At 32.6% G+C, this 16,869-nt stretch overlaps 1 protein-coding gene across 4 annotated transcripts in view; it reads left to right on the top strand.

Annotated features, from left to right (window-relative positions):
* Window positions 1-16,869, top strand: part of ADAD1 (adenosine deaminase domain containing 1) — an 83,906-nt gene that overhangs the window by 33,406 nt on the left and 33,631 nt on the right. For 2 of the 4 annotated variants that reach the window (XM_039241599.1, XM_039241598.1), the window contains exons 11-12: window positions 2,491-2,623; window positions 11,481-11,586. In XM_039241599.1, the coding sequence (XP_039097530.1) occupies window positions 2,491-2,623; window positions 11,481-11,586 (239 nt within the window). Of the gene's footprint in view, window positions 1-2,490; window positions 2,624-11,480; window positions 11,595-16,869 lie in introns of those variants that run through there. The other 2 variants (XM_039241601.1, XM_039241600.1) reach the window with 1 other exon arrangement.

Raw genomic sequence — 16,869 nt, 5'->3', positions numbered from 1 at the left:
CAGAATCCAAAGCAGGCTCCAGGCTCTGAGCTGTTGGCACAGAACCTGATGTGGGGCTCGAACTCACGAACTGGGAGATCATGACCTGAGCTGAAGTTGGACACTTAACCCGACAGAGCCACCAAGGTGCCCCTCATTTCATGATTTTAATTAGGACTAGAATCATATAATGTGTTTGTATTAAAAATTCATTTTCTCTTACTGAATCTGAATTTCTGGATCTAATGTTCAAGAATCTGTATTTTTGACATGTGTTTTGAAATATCATTTACTTAACACTTAAATGTGAGAACTAACATACTTGTGTTATACTACCTTCTTATAATGACCCTGTATATGAGGTGGTATTGCTGCTGTCTTAACAGATGAACTCTATTCAAGCTAGAATTTAAATATCTTGTTTAAAGTCATCCAAATAGTAAGTGACACAGCTGGGATTCTGATCCAGACATTTTATTTCCAAAGCCCTTATCAGTAACCATAATACACTATGCTTTTAGACATTTCTTTGTAACATCCCTTGCCATTGATGATCAAGTAAAGCTAAAGCCCCTTTTTTCATGTGACCATACATTTATAATGAAGTAATGGATAATGTTAAAAGTTTTAATGCCTGAACTTGCTTTCTTAGTGAAAGATAGATTTAAATTAAGACCACATACAAATATTTCTTGGTATGCACTCAGTCAAGCATACTGTTGATTACTTCAACCAATGTGAATTAAACTAATGCTTTGCATCATCAAAAAGTAATATCACTGTTAATTATGAACAAACTATACACATACAAACAAAACAAATTTTCGATAAAAGACCTTTAAAAATCTTTTACTGAAAACATAAAATGGCATAACAAGACTGAAATTAATAAATATAAAATGGAGCTAAATTCTTTTATTATAGCTAAATCCTTGCCAAGTGATTACAAATAAAGGGAGCAGTTGTGATCTAAATATTAGGCAAGGTGTAGTTCAGCTGCAAAGCATTATGTAAGGCAAAAGATACTTTATCATTGAAAAGTATAATTTACAAGGAAGACAAAACAATTAATGGATATCTCTGCAATAAATAACATAGTATCAACATTCATAAAGCAGAAGTTAAGGAAGAGGAGGAAAATTAACATCCACCACTAGTTGAGACAGTTAATTCTCACCTACTGGGCGGCCACGGTCCCCAAATAAACCAGCAGCTTTCCAAAAAAAAAAAAAAAAACTATTAACAAATAGACAATAAGCAAGGATATAGTGGTTTTTAATAACAAAAAGTTAGATTCACTTAGAAAACTTTGCACCATAAAAATATAAAATATACCTACTTTTCAAGAACCTGTAGAATATTGAAAAAAATTTATCCTATGTTAGGCCACAAAGAAAATCTCAAGTTCTAAAAGAACCAATGGTAGATAGTATTTGTGATAACAGTAAATCTGTAAATACCAAAATCAGAATACTAGAAATTTACTGGGAAAAATACTGTTAAATTTTGGCTCAAAGAGAAAATATAAAATGAAACTCCAGAATATTTAGGAAACAAAGATATTGAAAGCATTTCATTTAAGAACTTGTAGGATATATGGCTAAAGCAAAGGTGAATGGAAAAGCTAGTACTTTAAATGCTTATATCAACAAATAATGGAAATCAATTAAACAGAATGAGGAAATCAGTACAACTAGGAATGTAAATTAAAGAGCTAGAGAACAAAGTTATAATTAATCATAAAAAGCTGATTCTGTTAAATGTCATTAGTTAATCTCATTTAACAAAAAGGGAGCAATTAACAAAAAGAATTATAAGAATCATAACAAACGTCTTTGGTCAACCATGTAAATATATTTGAAAACCTTGCTAAATGCATACACTTCTAGGAAAAAGTTATTTCTATAACTGGTACAGAAGAGGGAAAAATCTAAACACTATTTTTATAATAAAAATTATCAAGAAGATGCCCTAACTGTCCTTAAAGAAGGCACCATTCTGAGGTGGTTCAGAGTAATATTTTAAACCTTTAAATAATAGAAATTTCCACTGTATATGTATGTGTATATATGTATACATATGTATATGTATGTATATATATGTATACATATATATATATATCATACCTGTGTAATGATCATCCCAGTCAAAGTGCAGGACACTTTCATCAGTTCCAGAAAATACTTCTGTGCTTTTTTCCAGTCAATTCTGGTACAACCATTGTTTTCATTTATATCAAAATAGATTAATTTTGCTTCAAACAATAAAATACTCCACTGTCCATCTTCTTTAATTTATAATCCAACACTATAGTAACTTAAACTGTAATTTAATAAATAAGCTTCAGAAAGTTATTAAATATTCAGAATGACTTTTATGTAGAAATATTTCAGTGGTTGCATTGTACATAATTGAGAAAATTATTTGTAGATTCTGTGTTGATTTTAGTCCCTACAGTTGTCAACATATATCCTTGGATAATGATGAGTGTTTCATTCCTTTCTACTTTAGTTCCCCATTTAAAAGTGGTGTGTCAATGGCAAGTCGGCTTTGTAAGGCTGCAATGTTAAGTCGATTCAACCTGCTTGCCAAAGAAGCTAAAAAAGAAGATTTACTTGAAGCTAGTACATACCATGCAGCAAAGGTAAGTCCTTCAAGGAATGAAATTGATTATAGAAATAAAATTTAAGATGACAAAAATGTAATTTTATAATGATGATACACATCAGAAGTTGGTTGAATAGTACCTGAATATAAGGTATTGCCATGTACTGGTAGAATTCATTTTTAAATGAATATGCCAGAAATTGCATATATAAATGAGTGTTGCCACTTAAAGGAGCCACCGTAGTTGGTTATGTACATACTTTGACAATATTGATCAAAACCTGCTTTTATACCCAGAGAAACAAAATGGTAATAATTTTTTTTCTATAGGTGTTAACTGTGCTAACGATAGAGGTTATATATTCTAAAATAATACATTAAGATATCCATATAAATTAATTTTCCTGTTTGAAAGTTGTGAAATAGCTTTAATTTCAGCATGTGACTTGGGCCTGATTAAGTTGATGATTCATATAGCCTTTTTCTCTCTAAAAATATTTAGTCTGCTTTTAGTATTACTAAAGCATAATGTATAGAGAATTTGCCAATTTTTTTAAACACAAAGGAAAAATACTACTTGTAATCCTTTCTACTATTTAAATTATAATCCTCTTAATATTTTAAACGATTTTAATCTTTTAAAATTTTAAAAGATTTAGAGCTTTTGAATAAGCATGTTATTTCAGTTTTTTGTCACGTGTCATGCATATATATACACATATATTTGTGCATAAATTTTAAAATATTAAGATCATACTGGATGGTTTTTAATCTGCTTTTTTCATTCAGCATAGTCTGACATGAGCCATGTTATCATAATGTGACATACCCATGACATTAAGTTATTAAATACAAATTGTTTCTAGTTCAGTTACTAATCTAGTGTTATATTAAAGTCCCTTAATTTCACCAATATCTTAATGCTCAGACTGTAAATCCCCACCTGTGAAACAGTTATATTAACTATAGATTTGTGGGTATGTGCACACATTTTTAAGTATATAGGCTTATCTGGACAATTTCTGGGTTTGGTGGCATGAAGAAATTGCAGATCATCTTTATGAAAGCAAGTATAAAACTGGACAAAATGCTCAAAAAACCACCTTTCACAGTTCTGGATATCGAAGACAGAAAAACAGAGGAAAGTGTATATTCTTGAAAAACTGCTAGAACTTTGGATAAGAACAACAGGAGTTTGTGGTGCCTTCACCCAAGGCTGTTCCTGTTCTTTCTCCCTCCTCTCTGCTAGTTTGAATGGCAAAAACTGTAGTTTTTGCTAGAGGGAGGATGCCCCTGGAAGTAGTAGATTTTCTGTTTAAGAGTGGACTTGATTTGGGGCAGGGGGTGAAAATTTGAGGCTTTTGTCAGCTAAAAGCAACAAACCTAGAAGCAAACAGATGGGGAAAATCAATAGTTTTGCCGGCCCAAGATTGCTGTCCTGGTTGAGGCAAGTCACAGACCAATTAGTAACTTAATAGGTAGGCTTTGGAAATTGAAGTGTCATGGAAGAGCTGAGATAAATTCTCCATATATCCTTGGCTGAATGAGAAACTACACTTGTGCAGGGAAGACCCTAGAGAACCCAGTAAAGAGTGGAAGTGTAAAAGAGAACTGGTTTTGACATGAATTCAGTAGTCCCTCCTTATCCATCAGAGATACTTCCAGTAACCCCAGTGGATGCCTGAAACTGCAGATAGTGCTGAACCCTATATATACTGTTTTCTTATACATACATAACTATACATACATACCTTGATTTCTAAATTAGGCACAACAAGAGATTAACAACAATAATAAATAGAACGATTATAATAATAATATACTATAATAAATATTTTTTATTTATTTATGTGGTCTCTTTCTCAAAATATTTTTTGTACTGTACTCACCTTTCTTTTTCTTGTGATGTGAAATGATAAAATGCTAATGTGATGAAGTGAGGTGAATGATGTGGGCATTGTAACGTAGTGTGAAGACTACTACTGACCTCCTGATACCTCAGAAGGAGGATCATCTGCTTCTGGACTGCAGTTGACCATGGGTAACTGAAACCAGGGAAAACAAAACCATGGATAAGGTGGGGAGGAACTATGGACATAACACCCCCACCCTCACACACACATGAATTGATCAGAAGAAGATAGATGCCTTGTAGGTTAAAGGCATTTGAGCAGTATCAACTGAAATCGTTTTTTATCATTAAGCTATGTAGATAGAAGGTAACCATTTGAAAGCCAGACTAAAACACAAATATAAGAATAAAAAAAACTGGGAAGAGATATCAGCATTTGCACACCATGGAGAAAACATATGTCATAATCTAAGCAAGCAAATTAAAAAAAAAAAAAAGAACTTTAGAAAAACTAAAACTATATCCAGAGTTGCTACAATATATTATTTAAAAAGTTTAAAGTTTCAACCAAAAATTATGGGATGTGTAGAAAACACAAAAGTGAAACCTATACTCAGGAAGAAAAAAATAGTCAATAGAAACTGATTTTGAGTGGGTCCAAATGTTGAGTATAGCAAAACTTCAAAGTAGCTATTATTAATAGGTTCAGAGAATTAAAGGAAAATATAACAGTGCATCAATAAATAGGCAATCTCAGTAGAGAAATAGAAACTATGAAACAACAAATGAAAATTCCAGAATTGAAAAAATAATATAATAAATGAAAAATTATTTAGATGGGCTCAACAGTACATTTGAGATGACAGATAAAAATAAACTTTCAAGATAAATCAATAGAGATTTTTTTTTAAGACAGAATGAAAGCAAATTGAAGAAAGAAAAACAGAGCCTCAGAGATCTGTGGAACAATATTAAGGACACCAACATATTTGTGTTAGGAATATCAGAGGGAAAGGGAGAAAAGGGGCCAGGAAAAATATTTGAAGAAATAATGACTGAAAAAATCCCCAGACTGGATGAAAAACATAAACAGATCCAAGAAATTCAAAAGACTCCCAAGAAAGGAAAAAAATATTTTAAAAGATTCATGTCCTCTAGATCCAACCAAATGTTAGAGAAAGACAAATATCATATGATTTCACTCATATGTGGAATTTACAAATCAAAACAAATAAACAAAGGAAAAGACTCTTAGAGAACAAACTAATGGTTGCCAGAGAAAAGTTGGGGATGGGTGAAAGAGGTAAAGGGATTAAGATTAATCTTAATGATGAGCACTGAGTAATGTATAGAATTGTTGAATCACTATATTGCACACCTGAAACTAATGTAACACACTAAGTGGAATTTTAAAAATAAAATTTTAAAAATGTTTCTTATCTAGATATTTCATATTCAGACTGCTTAAGACCAAGACAAAGAGAAAATCTTGAAAACCACAAAAGAAAAAAGTTGCCAACCATAGAGCAGTACATCCAAAGGCTGATTGTTCATTAGCAACAATGGAGGCTAATCTAAAATAGCCAGAACAGTCTTGAATGAGAAGAATAGAGTTCTACAGTTCACACTTCCTGATTTCAAAGCTTACCAGAAAGTCCCAGTAATCAAGACACTGTAATACTGGCATAAGAATAAACATATAGATCAGTAGGATATAATTGATAGTTGAGAAATAAACCCTAGCATTTTTGGTCAGATTTTTTACAAGAGTCCCAAGATAATTCACTTGGGGAAAAAATAGTCTTTTCAACAAATAGTCTTGGAACAACTTGAAATCCACATGGAAAAGAATGAACTTGGACCTCTACCTCATACTATATATAAAAATTAACTCAAGATGGATGAAAGACCTATGTAAGAGTTAAAACTACAAAACTCAGAGGAGAAATCATAGAAGAAAATACATGTATTCTTAAGTTACAGAAAGGTTTGTTAGACCTACCAAAAATACAAACCGTAAGAGAAAAAAAATTCATATTTTAGACTTTTAATAACTTTTGCATTCAAAATTATTAAGAAAACAAAGGGAAAGCTACATACTAAGAGAAAATATTTGCAAATTATATATCCAGTAAGTGACTTGTGTCTACAATATACAAAGAACCCTTGCAACTTAATAATAGATGGATGACCCTGTTTTTAAAATGACCAGAGTTTAAATAGACATTTCTATAAAGAAGGTTAACAAATGACCAATAAGAATATGAAAAGCTATTCAATGTCATTAATCATTAGGGAAATGGAAATGAAAACCACAGTGGTTTACTACTTTACACATACTAGGATATATCTATAGTAAAAAAATAAAGACATTAATTAGCAAGTGTTGGCAGGGTGTGAAGAAATTGGAACCATCACACATTGCTGATAGGAATGTAAAATGGAGCTGCTTTGAGAAACAGTTTAACAGTTCCTCATAAAGTTAAATATAGAGTTAGCATGTAGCCCAAGAATTTCCCTCCTAGGTATATGCATAAGAAAATTAAAAACAGGGGCACCTGGGTGGCTCGGTTGAGCATCCAACTTCAGCTCAGGTCATGATCTCGCGGTCTGTGAGTTCAAGCCCCACGTCGGGCTCTGGGCTGACAGCTCAGAGCCTGGATCTTGCTTTGGATTCTCTTTCTCCCTCTCTCTCTGCCCCTCCCCTGCTCATGCTCTGTCTCTCAAAAATAAAAAACATTAAAAATTTTTTTGAAAAAGAAAATTGAAAACATATATCACAGAAAAACATGTACATGAATGTTCATAACAGCAGTTTTCATAATATACAAAAGGTGGAAACAACCCCAAATGTTCATCAGCTGATGAATGGATAAACAAAATGTGCCGTATCTCTTTAATCATCCATAAACAACATGGATCAATCGTGAAAACATGTTAAATGAAAGAAGCTAGATGCCAAAGGCCACAGATAATATTCCATTTTTATGAAAATAGTCAAATTCGTAAAGACAGAAAGTGGATTAGAGGTTTCCAGGTGCTGGTGGGGAGGAGAGAATGAGAATTGACTACTAATGGGTATAGGATTCATTTTTAAATTGATGAAGAATTTCTGGAATCAGTGGTAATGGTGGTACAACTTTGTGAATATACTGAAAGTCATTGAAACACACATGTCAAAACAATGAGTTTTATGATACATAAATTACATATTAAAAAAAGCTCTTAGAAAAGAAATAATGGAGACCAGAATGCAAATGATATGTATACAGTGCTGAAAGAAAAACCTAGCAACCAAGAATTCTATAGAATTACCCCAAAGTAATTCTTCAAAAATAAGAGGTATATCATTTATTTATAATATTTGTATATTTATGTATAATAATTGTATCTGTTAGTAACAACAGAATTCCAAAATACATAAGCAAAACTGGGGAATACTGAAAGGTGAAATAGAGAATTCTACAATTAGAGTAGGAGATTTTAATATTCTTGTTTCAGCAGTTGATAGAACAACTAGACAAAATAAGTAAAATTATATGAAGGCTTAAATAAGAGTGCCAACAAAACTGGCCTATGCAAAACACTCTACACAATAGCAGAACATACATTCTTTTTAAGTACACATGGAACATTCTCTAGTATAGGCAATAAAGCAAGTCTCAATAAGTTTAAAAGGATTAAAATCATGCAAAGTATGTTCTTACCACTTTGGAATTATATTAGAGATCAACAATGAAATGAAATTTTGGAAGTGATACATTTGAGAATTAAAACTTCTGAATAGCCCAGGTATCAAAGAAATTATAAGGCAAGTTAAATATCTTGAACTGAATGAAAATACAACATAATAAAATTTATGGAATATAATCAAAGAAGTGGTGGTTAGAAATTTATAGCTTTAAACACTGACATTAGAAAGGAAGATAATTGTAAAAAACAGTATTTGAGCTTCCACCTTGGGAAATTAGAAGGAGAGCAAATTAAAAGGAGGGAGGAAATCGCATAGGATAGTATGGAAATCAGAGAAATAGAAAAAAAACAACTCTGAAATCAAAAGTTGGTTCATTGAAAAAAAAAGTCAACATTGGTAAGAGATAACACAAGTGATCAAAATTTGTAATGAAAGAAGGGTCATCACTATAGACCCCAAAGAGCTAAAATAATTGTAAGGGAATATCATGAACAATCTGTTGTCAAAAAATTTTGTCAAAAAATTAGACAAATTAGATTAACAAATTCCTAGAAAGGCATAAATTATAAAACTTGACTAAAGGGAATATCCTAATTGAACTAAAGTAAAGAAGTTGAGTTATTAAAATTGTTTTCCTAAGAAGATAGACAAACCAAGAAATAGATTCTTAATTATAGAGAACAAACTCTGGTGGTCACCAGAGGGGAGGGGCGTGGGGGATGGGTTAAGTAGGTGTGGGGGGATTAAGGAGTGCTTCTGTCTCCATGAGCACTTAGGTGATGTATGAAATTGTTGAATTGCTATATTGTACACCTAAAACTAATATAACACTATGTTAATTGGAATCAAAATAAAAACTAAAAAATAAATCTTTGCCTAAAGAATTGTAGACTGAATTCTATCAAACATATATGCAAAAAAAAAAATACAAATCCCACAAAAACTCCTGCATAAAATGGAGGAGAGAACACTTGCAAACTCCTTTTATGAAGTTACTATAACCCTAATAACCGAAACTGGATAAAACATCACAAAAAAATGAAGACTACAAACCAGTAACTCTCAGGTACATAAATGCAAAATTCTTAAGATATTTCAGACTAAATCCAGCCACCCATATAAAGGATTATACACCATGATAAAGGAGATTTGTTACAGAAATGCAAGGTTGATTTAGTAACAGGAAATTATTTGATGTAATACAGTATATGAATAGAAGTTCAGAACCCACACAATTGCTTCAAAAGATACACCATATGTATTTGACAAAATCAACAGCTGATATTCATGATCGATTATACTAAATAAGAAATAGAAGTAAACTTCCTCAAATGAAAAACCTACCATTGACATCATGCTTAGTGTTGGAAGAATACTCTACCACTTACCTTCCCAAGATTGTGGAAGAAAACAAGAATATCTCCTCTCTTCCACATTCTGTAAGTCCTAGCAAGTACAGCAAGTCAAGAAAAAGAAATAAAAGTCATGAGGACTGGAAAGGAGAAGAAAACTTCTTTGTAAATGATTTACATACATCTTGTATGTAAAATATCCTGTGGAATCTTACCAAAAACAAAACAACTATAAGAAATGTGAATTTAGTACACAAGTCTGGACTCCAGAATTTAAAACTTGCTTTTCCAAAGTCATCTTTAAGAAAATAAAAATACAAGCCATAGACTGGAAGAAAATACTGGCAAATCATACATGATGAAAGGTCTTGGATCTGTGATACATAATGAACTATTACAACTGAGCGTTAACAGGGCAAACAGCCCAGTTTTTTTAATTCTGGGGGGTATTTTTTAGAAACCAACAGAGGAGAGTGGCAGAATGGGAAAGAGAGACTTTTTTTTTTTTTTTTTAATGTTATTGAGAGAGAGCGCGTGCAAGCAGGGGAGGGGCAGAAAGAGAGAGGGACAGAGGATCTGAAGTGGGCTTCATGATGACAGCAGTGATCCTGATACTGGGGTCAGGCTCACAAACCTGAACTGTGAGATTGTGACCTGAGCCAAAGTTGGATGCTCAACAGCCTGGGCCACCCAAACACCCCGAGGGAGACTCTTAAGCAGCAGGCTCCATTCCCTGTGCAGAGCCCAACATACGGCTTGATCTCACTACCCTGGCTTAATCTCATGACCGTGGGGTCATGACCTAGCCAAAATCAAGAATCAGATGCCCAACCGACTGAGCCACTCTGACACTCCAACCCAGTGCATATATAGCAAAGAATATATCCTAGTACACAAAAAAGATGCTCAGCTTCATTGGTCACTAGGGAGATGCAAAATGAAACCACAGTTTGATACTACAGCACATAAACTAAAATACAAAATAAATACTAGGTATTACTGCAGAGAAACTGGAGACCACTTGCAATGTCGGAATGTAAAATAGTACAGTACTTTGGAAAACATTTTGACAGTTTCTTGCAAAGAATACTATACTTAACCATGTGATCCAGCACTTCCACTAGTATCTGTGGAAGAAGAAACAAAAACTTATATCCACACAAGACTTGTACATAAATGTTTACAGCAGCATTATTCATAATAGCCAAAAACTGGAAGCATTCAAATGTTCATCAGCTGGTGAATGCATAAACAATATGATAAATCCATATTATGGACTCCTTATCAACAAAACAGAACTAACTATAAATACATGAAACAACATGAATTAATCTGAAAACATGGTAACTGAAAGAAGCCTGACAGAAAAGAGTTTATATTGTGTTAATTACGTTTTATGAAATTTCTAGAAAAAACAAAACTTTAAATAAGATTCATGATTGGCTGGCGCTGGGAATACAGATTGACTGCAAATGAGCACAGTGGAACTTTTTACAGGTGATGGAATTGTTTCACCACTGGACTATACGATGGTTGCATACCTGTATAAATTTACAAAAATCGTAACCGTATACTTACAGTGAATCCATTTATGGTATGTAAATTATACTTCAGTAAAGCTTTTTAAAAGTTCATCAGTATGTTCATTTATAAAAAGTTAAAGGAAATAAACCAAAATAAGAATGGCGGCTATCTGCAGGTTGGGGATTGCAGATGGTTTTTATTTTCTTTTTAATATTTTCTCTGCCTTTCAAGTTTTCTGTAATGAGTATGATTAAAATAATCATTTAAAAAAGTGTTAAAACAAAAAAAGAAATTGCCTTTAAGGAGTGTTGGAAAGGAAAATGTTTAGTTTCAAAAATAATGAGAAAGATAGGAATGCAAAAACATTTTCAGTAATTGTTAAAATGTCAAACGAAACAAGATTAAGGCTACTTACTTTTCATAAGCCAAATTCTGCCTATATTCTATAATTCAATTTCTTTTCTTTCTATAGTGTATGTCTGGATCCTATCAAGAAGCTAAAACTTTGTTGAAATCCTACTTGCAGCAACATGGCTATGGCTCCTGGATTGTGAAATCTCCCTGTATAGAGCAATTTAGTATGTGATTTAAGGCAATCCATTGTCATATTAAAAATCTTATATTTTTTGGTGTCTTTGACTAGTAAAAATATTTTAAATTTTTTGGTGGGTTTCAGCTTTCAAAACCAGAGTCTTTGCAACAGCAGTGTCGAGATTGCTGAAAATAATAACTTACGTGGAAGCATTGGGGTTCTTAATTTTTTTTAATTTTTGGAAAAATTATTACCTAATTAATTATGCAACCATTTTGTATTTATTTTTACAGGCGTTATAAAGCCATTGCCCTTTTTGTATTTTAAAGGAAAATTCAATTTCTTTTAAGTTTTTGTTTAAAAGTTATCGATGTAGCAAATATATTCAACATTGTGTCCTGGTATTTCACTCATGTTGTTTCTTTTTCAATTAAAAATTAGAATCTAGGAATACAAATAATAGTTCTTGCTCATTTGTTGATTAATTCAACAAACATTTGAGTGCCTAATCTTTGCTAATCACCATGCTTGTGTGATAGTAAAAACCAGTAACTAAAATATCATTTCTCATGCCACAAAGTTTATGAATACAAACTGCACATATACATGCAGAAAAATGTTAACCATGTTAGAGAATAATTTTGTAAATTAGTTATTCTGATTAATATTATCAGCAGAAATCTTTAAATAAGATTGCCCATTTTCCAGTGTTCTGTAAGTTCCGTCCAAATGTGATTTAATCCTTTATAATTTAGACAAGTAAGGATTTCTGATAATCAACCAAAGATTATTTAGCTGTTTATAATGTGATTAGATTGAAAGGAAAGTTTACTTGCAACTGAGTTAGGATATGTATCTTTAGTGAAATTGTGAGTTTGTTCTCTACTTCAGCCTTTTCAATCTGTTTCTTAGTTTCAGTCACAGATTAATTAAACATTATTGGTTCTCAGACTCTGTTCCTCCTAGCTTGGATCTTCACAATCTTTGATGAGGTTGATTATGGTTTTTTTTTTTAATTTGTTTTGTCTATTCTAAAAGTATCTTTGCAAGATTGCAGTAGATACTAGTAGTTGTCATCCTTTGTTCAGAGATAAAAGCTTGAAAGAAAAGACTCTAGACTGCCTTACATCAAAAGCAGCAATGCTTATTGCTTCCTTTCTGTATTTTGTGTTATGGTTGTATAAGATACTTCACTTGAAGAAAATCAGATTTCTAAATCCAAATTTCTAAACTTCAACTTTTAAAATTCTTCAAAAACCACTAAACTAGTTGCATCTAAGTTTAAGTCCTCTTGTGGCTCTAAGGTTCTGTTATCTGAGATAAACATTAAGAAGGCTGAAATGGGAGGGAGAATATATTCCAGTTCAAAATAATAAAGATAAGATGGGAAATGTTATAGTGTTTGAACCTAGAGAGTAGAACACTGGATGGAAAAGTTGAGGGTTGAGTCTAGCAGATTTTGGTAGGCAGAAGGGAACCCTTGAAGGATCTTGTGTAGGGAAGTGTCATACATTAAGACACCATTTTACATTATTTTTTATGTTCAGTTATTATGGAAATTTCTAAACATAACAAAAATAGAATAGTGACTACCCATGTACCCACCACCCAGCTTCAATAATTGTTAGGACATATACCTCCCCAAGCTGGATTATGTTAGAGGAAATGCCAGACATATTAGTTCTTTTTTAATTTTTTAAGTTTTAAATTACGGCTAACATACTAGTTAATATTAGTTTCAGGTGTACAATATAGTGATTCAATACTTCCATGTATCAGCTAGGCTCATCACAACAAGGGCACTCCTTAATCCTTATCATCTATTTAACCCCTCCCCCCATTTTCCTCCCCTTTGGTAACCATCAGTTTGTTCTCTGTAGTTACAAGGCTTTTGGTTTTTCTCTCTCTCACCTGAAAATACTTTGATACGCATCTCTGAAATATGAGAACTCTTTAATACACACGTGTATAACCACAATCCAGTTTAGCACACCGTAAAAAATAGTAGTAATTCTCTAAATATCTCATAAGTATTATATAGATTGTTGGAATCAAGATCAAAATTACATTATATTGGAATTTGTATGTTAAATATCTATAGATTTTCTCTCACTTTTTTTTCTTTTAGTTCTTGAAGAAACTGTTTTTAATGGAGTTTGCCACAATCTAATTTTTGCTACTTACATCTTCATGATGTCATTTAATCTTTCTCTGTCTTATTTATTTCTTGAACTCAATGGTTAAATCTAGAGGCTTTCAAATAGAGGTTCAGTTTGTTTGTTTTAGCAAGAATACTTCATAAGTATTATTATGTACTTTCATCACAAGACACAATATCTGGGTTCTTTTCTTTTTGTGATATTAGTGGTCAGCGATCATTGTCTAATTCCATTATTTCATTAGGGGTTGCAGAGTTTGATACTCAGATTCTGTCATTAGCTGGAATGTTATTAAATGTTTGTTTATAAATGGTTTGATTACCTGGGATGTAGTTGATACAATAGCTGGATTATTTCTCTATCTTTATGTTTTTAAAATAGCTGGTTCCCTGTCATTTTTTAAAGTTAACCAATGTGAATTTTTTTCATTATTATGAATTTAAATATTTGTGTTTCAATTATTACAATTCATATTGATATTATTCTTTTATGTTAGTAGAAGCCTATTCTAAAGGCACCTGGGTGGCTCAGTCAGTTGAACATCTCTGTGAGGTCACGATCTCACAGTTCGTGGGTTTGAGCTTCGCGTCAGGCTCTGGGTTGACTGTTCAGAACCTGGAGCCTGTTTCAGATTCTGTGTCTCCCTCTCTCTCTCAGCTCCTCCCTGGCTTACACCCTGTCTCTCAAAAATAACTAAAAATGTTTTTAAAAATTCCTTCAAAAAAGAAGACTATTCTAGACCTCTCTGTGTTTTACTTCTATTCTAGTATTTTTAATGCTCTTTAATATCGTTTTGTATATTTTATTTTCTATTTGTTGCTGATATATAAACATAGCACTAATTTTTTTATGTTGGCCTTCTACCCAGTAACCTTGCTAAATTAATTCTGATTGTTTATCTGTAGAGCTTTTAGAATTTTCTTCATACAGTTGTGTCATATGTGAATAATGACAGGTGTATTTCTTCTGTCCCAATCTTTATCTTCTAATTTCCTTTTCTTCTTTTGCTCTGGCTACAATTTCCCAGTACAATGTGAACAGTGTCCTTGTCTCATGTGAGAACCTTGTCATGTTTGTGCCTTTGTCTTCTGAACATGATCCCAATAGTCTTCGATAGTTACTCTTACAACAGAATGTTCTCGCCTCATCTTGTGCATTTCTTGCCCATATTTGGAATTGGCCATTTCTCTCTAAAGAGCTCTATTTCCTTTTCATAGAAAGTGGTTAAAAATTATAATCTTGATACTAAGGTTATCTATTAATACTGAGGGTTTTTTTCCCCCAAGGTCTTTTCAGAGCAAAAGACCTTGGAAATACGTACGTTAATTTAAGGTTAAAAAAAAAGTTTATTCATTCCTAATGGTAATTTCAGTTCAAATTCAGGTTCACAGGGTTTTTTTAAATTCACCTATTAAATCTTACTTTTGTATCTCCTTCCTCTCACACCAAAATCCTGATTCCTATTGATAGCAAGATAACTTCTTATTCACTTTTTTCCACAACTCATACATAGTAGTCTCAGAATAACAATACCATCACTACCATCAATAGAATGATTATTGAAAACAATTTAAATTTTTTTGATGTTATTTTTAAGAGAGAGAGCACAAGTGGGGGAGGGGCAGAGAGAGAGGGAGACACAGAATCTGAAGTAGGCTCCAAGCTCTCAGCTGTCAGCACAGAGCCCGATGCAGGTCTTGAACCCATGAACTGCAACATTATGACCTGAGCCAAAGTCAGACACTTAACCAACTGAGCCACCTAGGTGCCCCTGATTGCTGACAACAATTTAAAATTGTTCTTCTCCTTTGGATATATTCCACCAGATACGTACAATCAGTTTGTTTTAAAGTAACTTTAAGTAACGTCTTTATGTGAGTTGTGACTCCAGTCCATGACATAGTTCAAAGTATTCATTTAATTTAGCTCTTGATATTTAAAATTGAGATTTAAAAATTATTATATAAAAATAAAGCAAATCTGTAATACATGGTATATGCAAAAATGTCTAGCATTTATCCCTGTTCCTTCCTGAGAGTGTGTGCGCACGTGTACGTCCTCTGTCTTTATGTAAACACACATAAATATAGTAGATGTGTGTATATATGCACACATATGTATTTAAATTACTAGCCTTTTCATTTTTATCCTTTAGTTTCAATGCATTCACATACCTGCATAAACGTATGGATAGACATTTGGGTTGTTTTCTATTTTTTGCTATTATAAAGTATATTCTAGTGGCAGGTTTTTTAGGTTGTTCAGAGTAGAAGAGACTAAAAGGTCAGGAGGCCATGACAGAACTTAATAAGAAATCCCAGTCAGGGTTGTGACTGGTTATTAAGGGGAAGACAAATTCAAGCAATGGTGAGGAAATAGTACCTAAAAAAGGAATATGTGAGGGTAGGAGATAGACAAGTTGAAAATGATACCATGGGGTTTGAGCTAGAAACTGGAAGTACTATAAATATAAGTAGAGGAGTCAAGAATGGAATCTGATTTGGCTGAAAATATTTGAAGTTTTGACATATTTTTAAGGTGGTAATAAGATCATAAAGTGGAGATATTCAACAATTGGAAAAATAGTAAGAGACTTTGAGAAAGTTTTGGAGTAAAGATAAAAAATTGGGAATCGGTTTCAAAGAGGCAGTTTTCATTTTGTAAGAAAAAGTGTTTGCCTCTTTTTGAGGAATATAAAAAAATATTAGAGCTAGATCCCTAAGGATTTTGCATTTGGAAAAATAAGAATAAAATAAGCAAAAAATAAGAGGAAGTTGTTTGACAAGTGGGTGAAGAGTGAGGTTGCAGAAAGAGGAATTTAAAAGAATAAAATAAGCATGCTCAAGTATTCTACAGGTAAAGGAGAATAAGAACTACAAAAATAATACTGGAATTGACAACTAGGAGTCTACAGATGACTAAAATAGCATTTCCCCAAGCTGATTGCTCAGAAGGGGCATCACTGAAGGGTACTCTGACTGAGCAGATCTGGGAACCACCCCCCAAATCTTCATTTTAACAAGTTATTGTAGATGATTTGATGTGGGTAGTACTTTGACCACACTGAAAAACACCACCCTGCAAAGTAATAAAAATTTACTGGTTGCAGAAGGATTGGTCACAATTAAGAAGTAAATGAGAGATGAAGATTTGGAGTCCGTGACTGAATT

The sequence above is a fragment of the Hyaena hyaena genome, unplaced genomic scaffold, assembly GCF_003009895.1.
Source record: "Hyaena hyaena isolate Hyena2069 unplaced genomic scaffold, ASM300989v1 scaffold_198, whole genome shotgun sequence".
NCBI classification, from domain to species: domain Eukaryota; kingdom Metazoa; phylum Chordata; class Mammalia; order Carnivora; family Hyaenidae; genus Hyaena; species Hyaena hyaena.
The sequence above is the reverse complement of the archived record's forward strand: the minus strand, read 5'-3'. Positions and strand labels throughout refer to the sequence as shown.